We start from the raw sequence: 18,858 nt of genomic DNA, 5'->3' as shown, positions 1-18,858 counted from the left end.
GCGTCCCCTTCACAGGCTAGAGGGTGGGAGGGCGAGGCGGTTTCGGGGCACAGGCACCCCCGAGTCCCCAGGGAGGACCCCGTGGACGAGCGTGGAGAAGGAAGCGGGGTGGGTGCAGGGACACGAGGCTCTCCTTCCTCGCACGGCCGCCTCCCTGCAGCAGCATGGCCACCAGCAGACGCTTCCTGCGACGCCCCACCCCGCCTCATCACACCAGCACCAGGGGCGAGAGCCAGTTCCAGGCTCCTGCGCACGCACAGACACCTGGGGAAAGGGGCGAGGGGACCAAGGGCTGGCCTGTGCGCCCAGTGAGGCTCGGTGGTGACACCTGGCCCCGGGGCCCTCACCTGCCCGGAGTCACTGGCAGTGCTGGGCTCCCTCTGGGACCCCTGCGGCGTGGGCACACAGGGGCCCTCGGGCTGCGGCGCTCGGTTCCGGCGCGGGAGCCTCCCCCACCCTGCCCCGCAGCACCCTCTGTTGTGACGGCCGCAGCCTGGCCGGCACCCCAGGGCCCGTCCACAGAAGCCTGGCTCCACAGGCCCCACGGGTCTGCGGTATCGATCAGCACACAGCCATTAGGAAAGGGGTGATCTTAGATAAGCGGTGCCAAGACACATACGTGGTGGGAAAAGACACAAACAAGGAGCAGAGAGACGTCTGCAGACGCCCTGCCCAGCGAGCCAGGCCCCCACCGTCGGCCACGGGGGTGGGTCAGCACGGAGGACAGGGAAGACCAGGGCAGTCCGGCTCCGCTTTGTGGAAATAAAACCCAACAATGCGCAGGTGTGCATGAGCATGCATGCCGGTCTTTTGTTCTGTCGTTACCAGGAGAGGAAACCATCAAAGGGAGTTCCCTCATTTAAGGGGGCAGGCCTGGGGTGGGGGGGGAAGGTCAAGGAGAGGCCCTTCCTTCTCTCTCGGTGCCTCCCCGGAAGCTGCTCCCCGTGGCCTTTAAGGAAACAGCGGTGGGCGAGCTCTGAGGGCTGGCTGCGTGCCAGGGCCTGTCCCTGGCGCCTTGCGAACGTCACGCACAGCAACCCGGACCGGCGCAGCCCTCTCAGCAGCCTCCACGGTGGGCTCTGCTCCTGCCCCTGGTTTACAGGGGCGGGGGCGGCTTCCCCCTGCCTGACCGGGTTCTCCACCCTCTGGTTTCTCCATTGTGGTTTTTTTCTTTTAATGCAGGACACAAATCAATAATTTTTAAATGTTGTAAATGCAGCCAGTTCTCAGACGCCCGGGCCAGCCCCGTCCTGAGGGCTCCCTGCCTGTGGGCACAAGGAGAAGTGGCCGTCCTCTCCCTGCGGCGACCCCGGGTCCCCAGGGCGCAAGGAGGGCTAACTGCAGACAAGGCCCCTCAGCCTGAGCCCTGGCCCCTCCAGTGCCCTGGAAGGCGGCGCCCTTAGAAGGAAGGAGGGCGGAGGGGCTTGGGGGAACACCCCGGGGTGGGGGGGGGTGGCCAAGAGCCCAGCCACGCAACACCCCCACCCCCCACCCCAGCCACTAGAAGCCTCTCCAGAGAGAACTCTGGAAAGAAGTCGCTGGCCCAGTCAATAGCGGGCGTGGAAGCCCGTGAAAGTGGATGTGGGGGCTCCTCTGTCTGGGGGGCGGGCAGGGCGGGCGGAGACGTGTGCACCCCCGGAGGCCCACGGCACTGAACTGACATGCTGCCCCTGCCCATGCGTGCCCACAGCCCACGAGCACGACTCGAGATGTTTTCAGAGTGCAGAGGGGTCCGTGAGTGCAGACGGCCGCTTGGGGCGCACGGCCAGGAGGCCACCAGGTCACCCGATGTGCCTCCACCTCAGGGGGGGCGGGGGCGGGTGGAGTGTTGGTGCCGTCACCGTCACTGTCACCGTCCCCGCTGCCAGCTGCCCGCAAACCCACTCCAGAAAATGAAGAGAACGGCTGCCAGCTGACGCTGGAGCGAGACAGGGAGCAATCTAAAGGCGAGTGTAATTAAGTCGGATGGGCGTTTGGCTCTCCCCGCCGAGGTCCGCAGCCCTTTCCGCCACGGTTCACGCGCTGAGTGTGGAGGTTTCGCCCGGGCCAGCGGCCTCCCCGGGGCCCGAGCAGCAGACGGAGAAAACACAGGTCAGTGAGAGGGCTGCGGCCCCCACCCCGGGGCAGGCCTGGGCCTGCGGTGGCCCTGGTGACAGGCGTGGGGCGCAGACAGCAGACTCCAGCAGGAACCCCCGCTCCCCCGCCCCCCCGCCCCTGACCCGGGCTGTGGTCACCCACAGCCACAGAGTGGTGAGAGCAGCGGCTACTTTAAATGCACAGGAGCAGTGAAGGAGTGATCCCAGTGGGACCACCCGAAGCCCAGGGAACACAGTCCATCGCGACAGTCCCCTGCCTGCCACGAGGTCCCTGGGGGCTCGGAGCCGCTGACCCGGCCCCAAAAGAGTGAGCGCGACAAAGATCACTGTCCCTGAGCCTCGGTTTCCCCACCAGTAAAATCGAGGCGACAAGTCGATTCAATGGTGCCTGTGTGCACCCAGCACGGGGGCTGTCCAGGCAGTGCGGTCGCCCTGCGGGGGAGGGGCCTGTGGGCGCCTGCCGGGCCCGTGGCAGGACCCAAGGGTGTCTCCACACATCTGACCACAGCGCTGGGGTGACAGCCCCCCCGGTCGAAGTGCCAGTCACTGCCTCACCCATCTTTGCCTCCCGGACCCTCTGCTCCACTGTTCTTCCCCGGAGACGGTTCGCCCCTCCCCCCAGGGACAGCTGGAGACGCTTTCGGGGGTCACAGCCTGGAAGGCGTGGCTGGCGTCCAGTGGGCGGAGGCCAGGCTGCCGCTCAACAGCGCCCAGCCCCTGGGCCGCCCCAGCAGGCAGCGCCCGGCGGGGATGCCCGGCTCCGACCCGCCCACGCTCACCTGAGCCGCACGGTTCTGAGAGAGGACCGGCCATTTCTACAGCAGAGTGACCCTGACAAGCCTCAGGGCGTGTCCAGCCCTGCGCTTCTGCCTTCCCCGTGCACCCCCAGTTGGGCCCCTGGCCTGAGCAGGGGTGGCGGCCAGGTGAATGCCTCTGCATCTCTTCTGGGGCAGCGGGGGCCTCCACCCTGCACACCCCACAAGCACTGAAGGCCAAGCCCCCTCCTCTGGTTCAGGCTCACGTCCCCCCACCCCGCCCTAGCTCCTCGGGACCCCAGACCGGGTGGCCCACGAGAGAGCTCCCTGCGCACAGCCCCTCCGAGCCACTCACTGGTAAACACACCCACGGAAGCGAGTCTGTGCTCTTCGCCGACCAGCCGCGGGGCTGCCCGGGCCCGCAGGCCGCACAGCTGGTCCACAGGCACCCTCGCCCGGCACTGCCTGCCCGGCCCAGCTCCCGGGGTTCGGGGGAGCCTCCCTCCGGTGGGCCCCCCCCCCCCGAGATCAGAAAAGCCCCCTGCGGCTCCGAGAGAGGGGTGAGCAGGACAGCCGCACCCCCCAGGGCTAGACGGGAGCCAGCGGGGGCAGGGGGGCACTCACCATCTGCCCCACGCAGACGCTGGCCGCCTCCATCATGGCGCCGTCGGCGATGGAGCGGGCCGACTCCTTCTCAATGTGCGGGTTTCCCGACAGCAGCTCCTCCACCACCTGCCGGCCGGGCAGAGACGGGGACCGTGGGCCTCCATCCGGGCCGCGGGGCGGGGGGGCGCTGGGAGCCCTGGCCGGGCGAGGGGCATACTTTACATTTCGATATTCTTCCAGAGTGATGCGGCCGTCACTGTCCGAGTCGTACATGTGGAACAGAACTGGGGGGTGGGGGGAGGGGCTCATTCAGTGGGGGGGGCTGGAGGGGAGCCAGCTCCCCCCTCTCCCCGAACCCTCCCGGCTCCTACGTCCACCACAAACTGAGCGAAAGACCCCGACGGTGAAACCTACATGCCAAAGCCATAGCGGTCAAGGGCACAGGCCAGGGAGCAGACCAACCACTTCCTGGTGGGTGACCTTGGGCAAGTGACCCCACTTCTCTGAGCCCCATCCCCCCGGCACAGCAGTGCAGAGACCTGGTGAGCGACACTCGGGTCCGGGCCCAGGACGGCCTGGCGTGTCGAGTGGGCCACGCAGCCGTGCTGCCCACGTGAAGACAAATCGGCTCGTCATCCCCGACGGAGCCCGGGGGGGCGGCCATCACCTCGGCCCTGGCTGGGCCGAGCTGCCCCCTATGGGCATGGGGGTGCGGGCCTCCTCCTGGGGACACCCGCTCTGTTCCCTGGCTGCCAGGACCCGGCACCCCGCAGCCCACAGAGGCCAGGAGCTGAAGGGCAGGGCACCGCCCCGCCCCCTGGGCTCGGCCTCCGGGAGCCTCAGGCCCTCCACCAAGGCCCCTGCGCTGGCAGTTGCCCAGCGCTGACCCTCAGAGACCCTGGTCAGACACCCGTTCCTCTCGTCCTCACACCTGCCCCGGAGGCCAGGGCTGCCCGAGCCCGTTCCTCAGGCTGGGCTGCCGAAGCTCCTGGGAGTTAAGGTGTCTGCCCAGGACCACCCCGTTAAGGGAGGGGAGACCAGGGGCTTGGACCTGAGTCCATCTGATTGCACGGCCCCCACGGCCCCCGGCCTGGCCCCCCCCCCCTTGTCTGGGGGCCTCGGAACACCCAACGCACAGTTCCCACCAGCCCTCACTACCTGACCCCGAGCTAAACCCAGCCCAGCCCCCACATTTCCATTTCCCACTGGCCGGTCCGCCTCGGGGTGGGGCAGAGAGGGGTGTCTGAGTCACAGGAGAGTCCACAAGAGAGGGACGTGTGACACAGGCCACCCAGGTCCCTGCACCCCTGGCCGGCCTGGACTGCAGCCAAGCATACCCCACAGCCGGGGGCCAGTGGAGGCCCCCCCAGGCCGGTCACCTGAGGCCCTGCAGGGGCCCATCCTGTGAGCTGAGCACCACTCGTGGGCGGGGAAGAGACGGGCTCTCAGGGGACACCTCCTGTGGGCCAAGGACTCTGCCTGTGGCATCTCATCAAGCCTCTGACCCACCCGGCTTCACAGTAAGACCCCCATGTTCAGGTTTAAGGTCACACAGCTGCCCAGCTGCCCAGTGGAAAGGCCGGATTGGAACCCCAGTCTGTTTAAACCGAGGGCCTTGCTCTTTTCTCATCACTCACAACCCCTTCTGTTCCCAGGAACCTCCAGCTGCTGAGGGGTGTTCACGAGGCCACCGCCACGGGGCAACTCCGGAGGACACAGAGACACCCGGCACCCTCCGCAGGTGGGGCGGTTTGGACCGACCTCCCACGGGCTGGCATCCCCTATCTCCCCTCCCGCTGGCCGCAGCGCCCCCACTCCCCTACCCCGCCCCCCGCAGAACGGGGAGGGACACGCACATCGCAGCTTCTCCTTCCGGCACAGCTGCACCTGCTCCTCGTCCATGGCGATGTCGATGGGCCGGAAGTACGCCATGATGGTCAGAAAGTCCTCGAAGCTGATCTCGTCGGCCAGGCCGCTGGGCCCCTTGCGCAGGTTCCTGTGGGAGCGGCAGGGCGCGTTGGAAATGAGCGGACGGTGGCCGACGGCTCAGAGAACGCGGCTCTTGGGGACGACACTCCCCCGCACTGATGGCTGTCCTGGCCTTGCACTCTGTGTCCCAACAACCTACTGCGGGGGGGGGGTCCGGGGGCTACAGCCGAGCCCTTGTGAGGTCCCCCCAGAGCTCACCGCCCGGGGGCTGGGAGGCAGGGCGGCCTGGCTGCACTGAGGTGCACCTCGGTGCATGCTCCCACATGGGGAAACCGAGGCACAGGGCCAGCCAGTGACTCCCCTAGGTCACCTCCTGACCCTTTCCCTTTAGACCAGGGATCGGCAAACTGCAACCCACTCGGGCCACCTGTCCTGATACATCCCGCGAACCAAGAAGGGTTTTCACATTTTGAAAAATGGCTGAAAGAGTATTTGGGGGGGAAAAAAATCCAAAAGAATAGCAGCCTTTCACGACGAGCGAAAATCACATGACATTCAGATGTCAGTGTCCATAAATAAAGTTTTATTGGCACATGGCCATGCCCGCTCGTTTGCATATCGTCTGTGCCGCGCTCGTGCCGCGAAGGCTCAGCGGAGCAGCTGTGACGGCGGAGCCTGAAATGTGTGTCCCCAGCCTTTTACAGAAAGCGCTTGCCCACTCCCGCTCCCTGGCAGCCGGCCGAAGCCCCGCTGCAGCGAGCAGCCGCCAGCAGCGAGCAGCCGCCGGCAGCTCGGGGTGCCTGTTCACCACTTGAGTGCAACGCTCACCAACCATCTCAGGTTTTTAAAGTAAATCAGGGCGGGTCGGAGGTTGTCCCCATGGACGTGCTTTTCTCAAGGGTCCAGAAAGGGCTGGTGCTCTGGACGGGGCTCAGGACACACACAGCGCTGGGTCTGACACCCAGCAGGTGGGCATTCTGCAATCCAGCATGACGGCCCCCAGGCGGCCCTGGGACAGAGCTGCTCTTGAGACAGCAGCCCTGGAGTCGGCCTCGACCAGACACGGGCTCCTGGCCCCTCACCACTGACCCACTTCAACAGCCACAGCCCGAGGGCTCCCGGAGGGAGCTGCCACCCACCGGAAGGGCGGGGTGAGCGTCCCCTACTCTTCCTGACTGTGCGTCAGTGCAAAGGGGCGCTTCTCCGGCTGGCCCAGGACGATGAACAGTTAAGAGGGTTAGTGCTTACAATGTGCGTGGGATACTTGAACAATTAAAATTTTTAAAAATGTGGAAAAAGCCCTGGCTGGCGTAGCTCAGTAGACTGAGCGCGGGCTGCGAACCCAAGTGTTGCAGGTTCGATTCCCAGTCAGGGCACATGCCTGGGTTGCAGGCCATGAGCCCCAGCAACCGCACATTGATGTTTCTCTCTCCCTCCCTCCCTTCCCTCTCTAGAGATAAATAAAAAATCTTAAAACAAACAAACAAACCTGAGCTTTAAAAAAAATGTGGAAAAAAATTGTGCATGGGATCCACCCGGGTCACGACCAACCCTCGGTTTAAAGGGAAATGTCTGTGGTTCTCTCTCGGGGGCCCATCTGTTCCCTCCCAGATACCAACTGACCCTGCACGAGGCAGCGCCCTGCACAGTCCACGCATCTCGCCCGTCCTGACCGTGCGTGCCAGGAGATCTTCCAGAGCGAGGCGAGTCAGTCCCCAGCTGGGAACCCACAAGGTGGGTCGTGAAAACCACAAACGTGACACAAGACGAGGAGGTCTTCCTCCGAACGCAGGGAGCCCCATCTTGGAGAGTTTTTCTCAGTCTCCCCTGAGGTTTTCCATCTTACAAAGCTTCCCCCTGCTCCTCCAGACGGATCCTCAGTAATCTCTGAGTTCCTGCCGTCAGGGGCCCGGACCCGATTCACAGGGTATAAAACAGCCCCCAGAATCACTGGGCTCCCCTGAGGCCCCTCTCACTGTCTCGGCTCACACGACCTTCCTGAGTGGTTTTGGCTGCCGCAGTAGCTGCTGCAATTAAGATTAGCACCCGGGAACAGCAGGCCACGTGTCCTCCTCGGGGAAGGTCAGAGTCAGACTGCTTTGCCATCCTAGTGTCCCTGGGAGGTCCACATGGGCCAGGGCCTCCAAAGGCAACAAGAGTGCAGAGGGCAGGGAACCCAGACCCAGCACCTGGAACCAGCCACACCTGCTCTCCACTCCTGTGTCCTAAATGGGGTGCCCTCAGCCAGGGTCCTGGAGGAAGGCCTTTGCTTCTTCTAGGGCCACCTAAGGACTCCCCACTCCCCTGCATTATGAGCAGGTGAGGCTCAGAGAGGCTCAGCATCTTGCTCAGGCCCCACAGCCCCGGCACCACCAGAGCTGAGCCGTTCAGGCTCATATAACTTGTACCGGGTCGGAGAAGTCCTCCCCCATCATATGGCCCGTTCCCTTCCTTCCTCCTTCTGCCGGTTCTCCCTGCGTGTCAGCGATCTCTGCAGCCCCAGCTTACCCCTCCCCAAGAACTCAGCTTGTTTGCACCCAGATCCCTGACCCACCAAAACGGTGCGCTATTAATACTCACTGTTATAAACTGCTAGGCTTGGGGGTAATTTGTTACGCAGCCATAGCTGACTAATAAGGAGGAGGCCCAGAGGGACCGAGTGAGCTGCCCAAAGTCACCCAGCCACAGAATCTGGAACTGTCTGGCCCAGCCCTGGGCTCGGAGCCCCCACCCGGCGCAGCTGCCCCTCGCTCTCCGTGTCAGCACAAGAGCCGGCGCTGAGCGCACGGGGCTGTGAGACGAGGCACGAGCAAGACGCTCCCCCGAGGATGGCATCGCCCGCCAGCAGGCAGTTCGGAGAACGAGGCCCACCTGTTGTCGAAGAAGGCACGGACGATTTTGGATCGGATCGGGTTGAGCTCCAGGTCGGGGACATTGTTGAAGTTCTCCTTGCTGGTCCCGGGACGGACAGGCACCGGGAAAAGAGGGAGAAAGGAAAGCAATGTCATACGGCGGCATGTCACCGCGTAGCAGGGCTCTCGGGGACAGGGCCGGGAGGCGCCGCACTGGCCTGTCTCTTCCTCCAAGGTCTGGGCTGGTGGGAGCAGGGGGAGCTGGGCGCCCACAAATGCTTTGGGGAATCCGATAAACATCCCGTCCATTCACCTCCAGGAAAACAGAGGGGTGTAAGAACGGCACCCCTTTCCAAGAGATCAGAGGGCCACTTGGGGCCCACCGTGGGCCCCAGGGAGAGAGACCCTCCGTGGGCAAGAGCGGTAGGGGTGCCACCCGACCCAGCGGTTTCGCTCCTTGGCGTGTACCCGAGAGGGGGGGGGGAAGCCTGTGTCCACGTGAAAACACGTGCACGGGTGCTCGCGGCAGCAGCAGGGTTCCGACAGCCGTAACAAGGGAACACCCCAAAGGTCTGACACCCGCAGACACCTGGGCAAATAAAACGTGGTCCCTCCACACAGCGGAATGTCGTTCAGCCGTGACAAGGAATGAAATGTGGATCCCTTCTGCAACACCGATGGCACTTAAACATAGGATGCTACGTGAGAGAATCCAGACACGAAAGACCAGGAAGGGTCTGACTCCGTTTCTACGACGTGTCCAGGACATGTGAACCCGTGGACACAGATGGCAGACCGCTGGTCTCCGGGGGCCGGGGAGTCAGGGGCGGTGGGGCGTGGTGGGGCGGGACACACTTGCTTTGGGGGCTGAGGGGGATGTCTGGGGACACAGCTCTGAGGACACACGGGAGCCAGCGGGCTGTGCACTACCTGGGTGACTCGAAGGCTACAGGAGCTGCATTTCGGTGAAGCTGGTAGGAAACAAAACAGATGCTGACTTGGGACCGGAGAGGGTGGGTCAGCCCGACGCAGCGGCCCCGTCGGTGGGCACAGGCGTCACAGGGCCCTCGAGCGTCAGGTTTGGGGGTGCGGCGGCGGCAGTAAGCCCCTCACCCCCCTCACCTTCCCACCCCAGGCCGCCCTTTGCTCCTGGAATCTGCTCCCTGTTCGCTCTATTCTTTTCCCTGCTCCATGGATTTTAATGGGCAGCGGCCTTGGAAGAGACCCAGCGCATGGGCCGGCGCTCCTGGGGAGCGGGGAGGTGCACCCGGGTGGGGAGGAGGAGGACAGATGTCAGCCTCTTAGAACCAGAGTGGCCAGGGGGAGACAGGACTGGAAACCAGAGGGAAGCCCGGCTGGGGAGGAGGAGGAGCCGCTCCTGCGGAGGGTCACCCACCGCTGCGGCCGAGAGGGTCCCCAAACACACGCTGCCCCCTCTGCCCCCTCTGCCCCCTCTGCAGAGAGGACCCGGCCCCGGGCCCGGAAAACCTCGGCTCTCTGCCCCCAGCTCCGCTGCTGTCCCCTCCCCGGCGCTCCCGGCGGGGCCCGCGTTCAGCGTTTGGGCAAACTCAGGAGGCAGCATCAGCAGACACCCCAGTGATTAAGGTTCACGGGCACCCAGTTCTGAAGAAGGGGGAGACGCAGAGTCTGGAGGGAGGGAATACTACTCAGCCATGAAAAGGGACGCGGCACCGACACGCGCTGCCCTGCAGGGGAACCCCGCACAGCCGATGCGGAGTGAGAGAGGCCAGGCTCAGAGGTGCGCGGGCGCGTGACCCCGTTCAGAGGCCACGGCCACAGCCGGGAGACCCGCAGAGAGAGAGAGAGAGAGAGAGAGAGAGAGAGAGAGAGAGAGAGAGAGAGAGAGAGACAGAAGATCGGGGGCTGCTGGGGGCGGGAGGTGGACGGCAGGTGACATCATAGGGGCAACGGACGAGTAACTGAGATTCGCACGTAAGAGGTGCGAAGCTTACAGTCCGACACACACGGTGAGCTCTTAGTTTTAAAATAACAACAATAGTAATGACAATAATAATAATAATAACCATAATGACAGCAGCTAACCTTCTACTCTCTCCCCAGGTGCCAGGGACGGTTCCCAGAGCTTCACATTATTACCCTATGAGGGAAGAACTTCTCTCCATCTCAAAGATGGGGAAACCGAGGCAGAGAGGCGCAGGAACTTCCGACCGCTGACCCGTGCCACCCACGGAAGCCCTGGCGGGCGCGGCTCCCCAAGAGGTCTGGGCTGGGGGCCTGGTCCTTGGGGACCCTCCCCACCCATCCTTCGCCAGCCCCCATTTTTGACAAGTTGGGCGCAGGCCTGGCGCCCAGAACCTGGGAAAGGCTGACAGGAGTCCCACGCCCCGTGAAGGCTGGGTTCCGTCTCACGTTCCTCCCTCCCCCCGCGCCCCCGGGTGCCCACGGGGCCGGCTGGACCGGCTTGGCCGAGTCACAGAACAGGCTCCGCTTCACACCCGGGGACAGGCCATGGCTGTCAGCCAGAGCTGGCGTGGTGGCAGGTGGTCCCACGATGCTGCCCCAGTGACCAGCAGGGGCAGCCTGCCCACAAGGGCGCCAGGGGCACAGGGCCTTGGGCCCCCCTCCAGGGGCTGGAGCCCGGGGTTGCCCTCCCCCCGGCGCCCCGAGAGCTTTCGCTGTGTCTGGCTCTGCTACACGCCTCCCCACATTACAGGCAAGCACACGAGGCCCGGAGGGGCTGGAAGAAAAGCTTCAAGTCCGGCTCCGACCGCCCCGTGCCTTCCCTCACGCGCTACGCCCTTTGGGTCTCACGTTCTACTTTAGGGAGAGAGAGAACAGCACAAACATTCACAGGGCGCCTGCTCCCATCCAGCCCCAGAGGCCCCAGCCGCGGCCCAGGAAGAGCGTCCGGCCCACGAGGGAAGGAAGGACAAGCTGAGAAAAACCACCGAGGGCCGGCCGGATGCCGCTCAGGCCCCGTGGTGCGCCTCGGTTTCCGGTGGCTCCGGGGCTCAGCTCAACTGCCGAGCTCTCCCTGCAGGTTTGAGGCCTGGGGTGGCCCCGGCCACCCCCAGGGCTTCCTGGCCCCCGGCTGGCTCCCGCACTCCTCTGTGCGTCTGTGCCGTGGGCGGGGGGCGAGAACAGAAGCGGGGGGCCGGGGGTGGGGAGGCTGCGCCGACACCCTGGGGCCTGAGTGGGACTTCTGGGAGGACGCGGAGCGGCTTGCCTGGGGACACATGGAGGGTGAGATGGGGCGACCAGTGGATGGGCCGTCGCTACCTGAATCTGACACCCAGAGGTGCCCCGGCCGAAGGCACAAGCCACGAATGAGTCAGGTCCTGGCCACAGCCAAGACAACCCTCTGTGACCTGCCCCCGACCCGCCAGTGGTCCCCTCCCTGCTTGGGCTGACAAAGCTCGGCCCTGCCTCCCTGCCTTTGAACTTGAGGTCCCCTTTGCCGAGAGCTCCACCCGCTCCACACCCAGCTCCTTCTCCCCACCCTGCTCCCGGCCCTGAGCTGCACCCCACCTCCCAGGCTCCTTCTGGACCACCCTCTCCGCCCGGGGGTCTCCCTCCTTCATCAGGAAGTAGAAGGGACTCCCCTCTGCGGGAGTCACTCACGGCTCTGGGCCACCCACAGCCCCACACCCCTAACAGGAGCCCCGCCCACAGGGGTGGAGGGAGCCCCACTTTCACTTGCCACAGCACCCCCAGGGCTAGACCAGCCACGGAGGGCCCGCGGGGCCTGCTCTGGGGAACCAGAACCGCGTCAGGATGAATCCCGGGAAAAGAACCCCTGTGGAAAAAAGCACGTGTATGCACGTTCCCGCTAATAGATCTACGGCCGTTTAGAAAGCGTCTTCCTGCTCGAGGACACCTGGGCGCCCTGTCCCACCGCACTGACTGGTGGCTCCGGCGCACACCACACCTGCCCTCCCGCGGGCCCCGAGCGGCTGTGAGCACCCCGGCCTCGGCCATCCGCTACGTCCTGGGCAGCGTTACAAGGGGCCGTGGGTTTCCTTCTCCAATAAATGGGCGTCGTCCTAGCTGAGGCTCGGGAACCCTTGGGATGCACATTCAATACAGGCCGGGAAACAGCCTCGACCCTTTCACTGCTGTGATTCTGAGAAAACAGTCAATTTCTGGCTGCTTGACAGGTGAACAGCAAAGTGACTCAGTTAAAAAGTGACTTCATCCGGAGAAAAGTGAGGTGATCACAGCGGACTGGAGCTCCGGTTCCTCTGTCAATCAGCCGGCTCCGCTGGGAGACCTTAGCCTCTCTGGCCCCAGTCCGTCAGTCCTTCCATCCTTCCTTCCGTCCTTCCTTCCTTCCGTCCTTCCGTCCTTCCTTCCTTCCTTCCTTCCTTCCTTCCTTCCTTCCTTCCGTCCTTCCCTCCCTCCATCCCTCCTTCCTTCCTAAGATTTCATTTATTTACTTTTTAGAGAGAGGAGAGGGGAGGGAGAAAGAGAGAGAAACATCGATCGGCTGCCTCTCACACGCCCCCAACAGGGGACCTAGCCGGCAACCCAGGCATGTGCCCTGACCGGGAATCGAACTGGTGACTTTTCAGTGTGGGGGACGACACCCACCAAGCCACTGAACCACACCGGTCAGGGCTGGCCTCAGTTTCTTAATCTGGAACATGGGGAGATGACGGGAACTTCGAGGGTTCCCAAGCCAGTGGGCATTCAGCCCTGTGCCCGGCACGCACACACCTGAGCACTCAGGTAACGGCAGCCAGGGTTCCTGTTCACGGGGTTCGCCCTGGGCGAGCCTCTCGCTCCGGAAAGCAAGCTGAGCGGGGCCGAGGGGCACCACACAGGCCTCAGACGCAGGGACGACCTCTGCTGGCGCCCTGGGGTGGGCCCACGGGGGCGCCCTCCTGCCAGAACACCACGGCGTCCCCGTCCTTCCCCACGCCTCTGGCTGCCTCTGTCCCAGGGCGCACTCCATGATCGGCGGCTTAGCAAATCTAAAAATACGTTCGGCGCACGGCTCTATCTAATCAGGCCCCCTCCTGGCCTCCGCCCCTCGGCGGGAGGACTCCGCTGCGCCTATTTCTGGGTGTGGGTGAGCCTGTCAGAGCGCCATCAGGAAGTGAAAAGTTGCTGCTTCAGACCGTGGCCAGTTAAAGGGCCCGACGAAAAGGAAGAAAAAGCGCAAGAGGCCGTTGCTGCGTGCTCTTCACCGTCTACAGTTAATGCCTATTCGAGGGTTATGCGGGGAAGGTCTTCCTTGCCAGGAAGCAGGCTTTTCAGGATGGGACAGAAGTCTCTGCAGAGCAGGTGCTCAGTGAATGCATCTGATGACCTTTTCCTACGCAAGTATTCCGCTGAGAGGCCCCAGGAGTCAGTGTTTTGTGGTCAAGGTGCATCCAGATTTGGGGGGGGGCCCTCTTAAGGAAATTAAGAATGCACCATTCTGAAATTTTTAAAACTGAGGTGGTAGGCTGTGAAAGGAACCCAGAGTGGGACCCCATTGCCCTGGCTTTAATAGTCTCAGGGTAAACTGCCCCCCGCCCTCAAAAAGTCATGTCCTGCTCTGGCTGGCGTAGCTCAGTGGATTGAGTGCGGGCTGCGAACCAAAGCATCGCAGGTTCGATTCCCAGTCAGGGCACATGCCTGGGTTGCAGGCCACGGCCCCCAGCAACCGCACATGGATGTTTCTCTCTCTCTCTTTCTCCCTCCCTTCCCTCTCCAAAATTAAATTTTTTAAAAAATCATGTCCTTACATTATTTTTAGAAAGTTACCCCACCGAACACAGGTGGGAAACAGTAGGTTCGAATGAAAATCAGCTCTGGGCAGTTTTACCTCGTTTGACTTTTTTTAAAGCCATATTCAATTTACTAAAGTCCCAAATCCCAAAACCCAATTTCTCGTTAAGCCTTTAAGTTTGACTTGCAAACCTTACTTGTGTGTGTACAAAGCCTGCAGGTCAGAACGGTCACTTTTAAGGGGCCTTTTGCCCCCCAGGTTCTCAGATACCCCCCATGGGAGGGTGCAAGGAACTGCTTCCACACGCCTCAGAGACGGGGTGCTGGGGCCCCGCCGGGGGACCCCAGTCAGCACCTTTCTCGTGGGACGGAACAGCCCAGCCTGGTCGGCTTTCACCGACGGGTTTCCAAACACTGAAGACAGGTCCTCTGTCCCTGCTCCGAAACCCCGGCACAGCCCCGGCCCCTGGACGCGCCCAGGGCTCAGGGAGGCTGAAGGCCCAGGCCGAGGTCCCCTAGGAGACCCTTGGTGAGCGGGGACAGCGCTGGCTCAGCCCTCTGCCCTGGGGGGACAGACGGGAAAGGCCCAGGAAACCAAACAGCTGCCCCATGTCCCTGCTCCGGGGCAGAGGCGGCCTGGGGGGAGGCCCTTCCTGCGGGCCTGTTTGCATAAGACGCTGTGGTCAGCCCACCCCCTTCCTGCAGGCCGTCGCCGGGGCAACTGACACTCGCCTCCCAGGGCAGCCAGCCAGACACGGAGCAGGGGCTGCAATGGCGACAACCACACACCTCCTGCCCCGGGACACTAAGGGCAGAGTGTCCCAGGTGGCAGAGCAGGGAGACCCAGGTCCTCAGAAGTCACTCGCCAAGTCACAGCTTCCTTACGACAGCAAGACTTCAGCCCTGGGTTCAAATCCCGACACCTCCAACTTTTGAGCTGTGTGACCCAGGCCTGACATGTGGGCTCTCTGAGCCACCTGTCCCGTGAGGAGAACAGGTCTCCCCACCACTACTTCCTGCGGGGGGTTACAGGGCAGACGTAACAGGCTCCAGCCGGACAGCACGTAAACATGCTCGAATAACCGTAGCCAACGTGTGAACATGTGTGAACACGTGTGGACCTTTGTGCCCAGCCCCAGATCAGCGCTTTCACTGGGAACCGGGCAAACCCTCTGAGGGCGACACCATCCACAGGGGGCCTCGTCCACCCCATGCTGCGTAGACTATGAGGGACTTTCTAGTCCTTACACTCGCTTGTCTCTCACTTCTGTGCTCATTCACTCACTCACTCACTCATTCACGCACTCCCTCCTTCAGACAAACACTCGTAAGCACCTACGCCCGCAGTGGAGCGCTAGGGCCAGGGAAGAAGACTTAGCTGCTGCCCCCAAAGGGCCGACAGTCTGTTAGGGAAGATGGCAGGGAGGAGACGGTTCTAGTTCTGAGCTCAAACGTCGGGATGGGGCACCCCCAGGGGGAGCTGTGGGGGTGTGGGGGTGGGCGGGGTATCTGGAGGAGGTGGTGTCCACACTGAGCACTTCTGCGCAGAGCGGAGGCCCGTATCTGGAGACCCTGGTAGGACACAGCTCGAGAGCAGAGACAGGACCTCGGGGGCCCTGGGGAGCCCCCAGGGCTGGCCAGCAGGGGCTGCTGTCTGGGCCCCGGCGGACACAGTCGGGGTCTGCGCACATTTGGGCCGGTGCAAAAGGGCAGATGAGAATGGCGGCCCTTGGGGGTGGGAATGCAGGGGAGGGGCAAACAGGGCCAGGGGGTGGGGCGGCTGCAGGGAGGGGGGAAGGGGGGTGTGCGATGGGCGCCTCAGTGCCTGCGGGCACACAGCCTCCACCCATCCACACCTGCGGAGCCCCCGGGCGCGGGCCTTGGTGCCGGGTAAGGCCGACCTGACCAGAACCCTCTCTCGCTCGTTAGCAGTGCAGAGCCCCAGGTCCCATTCCAGATCGAATCGAAACCTGCCTTTCAACAAGGTCCCCAGGTGACCTGCGATCACATGTGTGCTCGCCGTCCGGCCGGGGAGGCAGAAACACACGTTTACAAACACACGGTTACGGGGCCTGACGCGACAACAATGCTGGGACTGCCGCAGAGAGATGGGGCGGGGGCCGGGGAGCCTGCCCCGGCTGACCAGGCCCGGGGGCGGGGTGGGGGAATCCGCACAGACCTTCCTGCTGAGACCCAACGGCAGTGTTGGGTTTCAGAGACATGGAATTCCGGACAGACAGGCAGACAGACAGACAGGTGGCTGAAGCCGGGTGGCCGGGGAGTGGGTGGTGTTCGGGCTGGCTGGCGGGGGACAGAGAGGAAGATGCGTTTGCCCAGCACTGACCGCTCCAGGCACTGCGCCCGCCGCCCCAGGCTTCGAAACTCGGCGCAGTGGGGGGCCTGTGGCAGGTGTGCTTGTGGGAAATGCAGAGTCCCGGGCCCCTCCCCAGACCTGCTGACGTCACACCTGCATTTCAGCAAGCTCCTGGGCGCTTGGCAGACGCACACATTAGAATGAACTGGCGCAGAATGTAAGGGTTCAGCAAGTCTTTGCAAAGGCCCAAGAGGCCGCTGGGCAACACAAGTCAGGACTTGGCCGCAAGACACTGGAAGTGGGAGGGGCCGCCAGTGGCGTGGCAGAGTCTGCGTTCCCCCCCTCCACTCCCACTCCGGCCACGGATGACCGCTGCGTGGGCCTCTCAAGGTGGACCCTCACGGCCTCACAAGCAGGCGGAACAATGACAGCGCCGGCTGCCTGACGCCAGTGCACCCAGGTCAGAGCGGCATGGTCCCGCATGCGTCTGCTCGTCCTTAACGCTCAACCCCGGCCCCGAGGAGCGCGCTCGCTGCATGGCTGAGACAGGCGCGGAGAAACAAAGCGACCGATCCACCGTCACAGGGCCTGCGACACACAGCAGAGTCAGACGCACCCCCGCTGAGAGCCGCAGGGGGTCCCCCAGCACAGGCACGGACCGTCTGCACAACAACGTGCCCGTGAACGTCTGAAGGAACGAAGGAGCCTTGACGCTTCCACCTCCCAACAGCCAGCAGGCAAAAGTGTCGCATCTGCTTAGACCACAGGGTGACCAGCGGAGGTGTTCCCACCCCACACCCACCCCTCAGCCCCTGGCCACAGGAGGCTGGCCCTGCCCTGGGAAACCACATCGCCCCTCCCCCTGCTCCCCAATCTCTCCCCACCACCAGCCCCGCCCCCTCACAGCTCTGAGACAAAAAACAATTTGCATTTCTAGCCCGAGCCATGGCGGTTGGCTCAGACTTAGTCATGTGACCCCACCAGAGCCAATGAGAAACGGGTGACCTTTGGCTGGGCTCTGGGCTCTCTCTCACTGGGCTTAGTGGGTAAAACATAGAATTAAAGGTGTAAGTCCTGACTGTCTTTAAATCCGCCTTGGACACAATCCGACAGAGACCACGTGATCCTTGAGACCACCAGAGTGTCAGCTCTGGGGATGGCGCTTTGCGCTGGATTAACAAAACAAGAGAATTTAGCCATTTATGTTATCGGTTTCCACAAAGCTTAGTGAAGTTTAAGTCCAAGGACTAAGAAGAAGGAAGCTTTCCTGGATTACTAAAAGGCATGTCCTAAAAGTTCCAACACTGTAACCTTAAAACCCTGAGTGTTTACTTTAGGAAACGCGGCAGCCCTCGCAGCACCCTGGAAACTCTGGTGGCTGTGGTTCACCTCAAAGCTTCCTCGCCGACCGAATCCACTGGTCGACTGGGCCCCACCACTGGCCTCACCCCACACAGCTCAACCACCATCGAAGACTAAGCTCCCTGTCCTAGAAGACGACACAGCGCAATGTGTCGGTCCTCGTAAACAATGTAACCTACAGAGCTTTGAAAAGATGAACGCTAAAATCAAGATGTGGGATGGTGATTTCCCTTGACAGAGATCGGAGGCTGCCGCCCACCACCTTAACCAAGGTTAGAACTAACCACCTGGAGGAAGCAGAGGCAAGAGATGGGGCCTCGTGGTGAACCCTGAGCCCCGGCCTTGGGCCGCACCCAGCAGCAGGCGGGATCCTGGCATTCCCCAGGCCCTCTGGTGGGTCTGGGAGGCCAAGCACTGGCGTCCAGGAGCACGTTCCGAGAGAATCAAGGGCAGGGCAGGGCAGGGCGGCTGGCCACTCCTCCCCTCCCCTCATGGTATACTTTTCTGATTCCAAAAGGAACAGCTGTGCCTCTTTCCCTCCCAGTGGAGAGCATCTTCTCCAGAAGGGACCGAGTGAATGGAAACAACTGCAGGAAACAGGCGTCCCTAGGGCTCTCCCCGAGTCCCCCAGCGCCCCGGGAAAGAGAGAAATGGAAAGAGAAATTCCCGGAGAGCCAGGGCCCGCCCAACGCACAAACCCCACTGCAGCCGGCCTTACCGAATGGTGGGCTGGTCCCCGCTCAGCTGCTTAAACCTCCGGTGGAGCTGCTCGATCTGGTCCGACGAGACTGCGAAGTGAGAGAAAAGAGAATGAGAGAGAGACAGTGCTGACCACTGGACGCGCAGCAGCCAGAGGGAGGCGAGGGCCATTCTTCTGCCTCCTCCCTGCCCTCCTCTTCCATCCGCTCTCAGGCCGCCTCCCCCCAGTGCAAACCCCAGCGGCAGACGAGTGTGTCAGCAAAGGGCTCCCCTCCTGCCCGGCGGTGCCACCCCTGGGGCACCAGTTCTGACCCCCTCAGCAGCAATACAGTGACTCCTGATAGCAGCTGCTCCTGGGACAGGGCAGTGGTGACCCAGGCCACTTTCTCCTTCTCCTTCTCCATCTCCTGCGAGGTCCTGTCCCCTCCCTTGGCCCCTCCCACCCCTGCAGACGGGTCACCCCTGCAGACGGGCCTCTCCTCGCCGAGAAAGGCGCTTCGTGTAGTCACATACCAAGAGAAATACATCAGCCAAAGACAAATACCACA

At 63.0% G+C, this 18,858-nt stretch overlaps 1 protein-coding gene across 1 annotated transcript in view; it reads right to left on the bottom strand.

Moving 5' to 3' along the window:
• The window catches only part of TESC (tescalcin), a 41,637-nt gene that overhangs the window by 1,602 nt on the left and 21,177 nt on the right, over positions 1 to 18,858 (bottom strand). The window contains exons 2-6 of the mRNA XM_045844000.1: positions 18,330 to 18,399; positions 8,258 to 8,338; positions 5,314 to 5,453; positions 3,680 to 3,741; positions 3,476 to 3,583 (exon numbers count right to left, since the gene is read on the bottom strand). Coding sequence (XP_045699956.1) covers positions 3,476 to 3,583; positions 3,680 to 3,741; positions 5,314 to 5,453; positions 8,258 to 8,338; positions 18,330 to 18,399 — 461 coding nt within the window. The remainder of the gene's footprint in view (positions 1 to 3,475; positions 3,584 to 3,679; positions 3,742 to 5,313; positions 5,454 to 8,257; positions 8,339 to 18,329; positions 18,400 to 18,858) is intronic.

This window comes from Phyllostomus hastatus, unplaced genomic scaffold (genome assembly GCF_019186645.2).
Source record: "Phyllostomus hastatus isolate PE091 unplaced genomic scaffold, TTU_PhHast_1.1 phas_contig_1162, whole genome shotgun sequence".
Taxonomy (NCBI): domain Eukaryota; kingdom Metazoa; phylum Chordata; class Mammalia; order Chiroptera; family Phyllostomidae; genus Phyllostomus; species Phyllostomus hastatus.
This window is presented reverse-complemented; position numbering and strand designations above follow the sequence as displayed.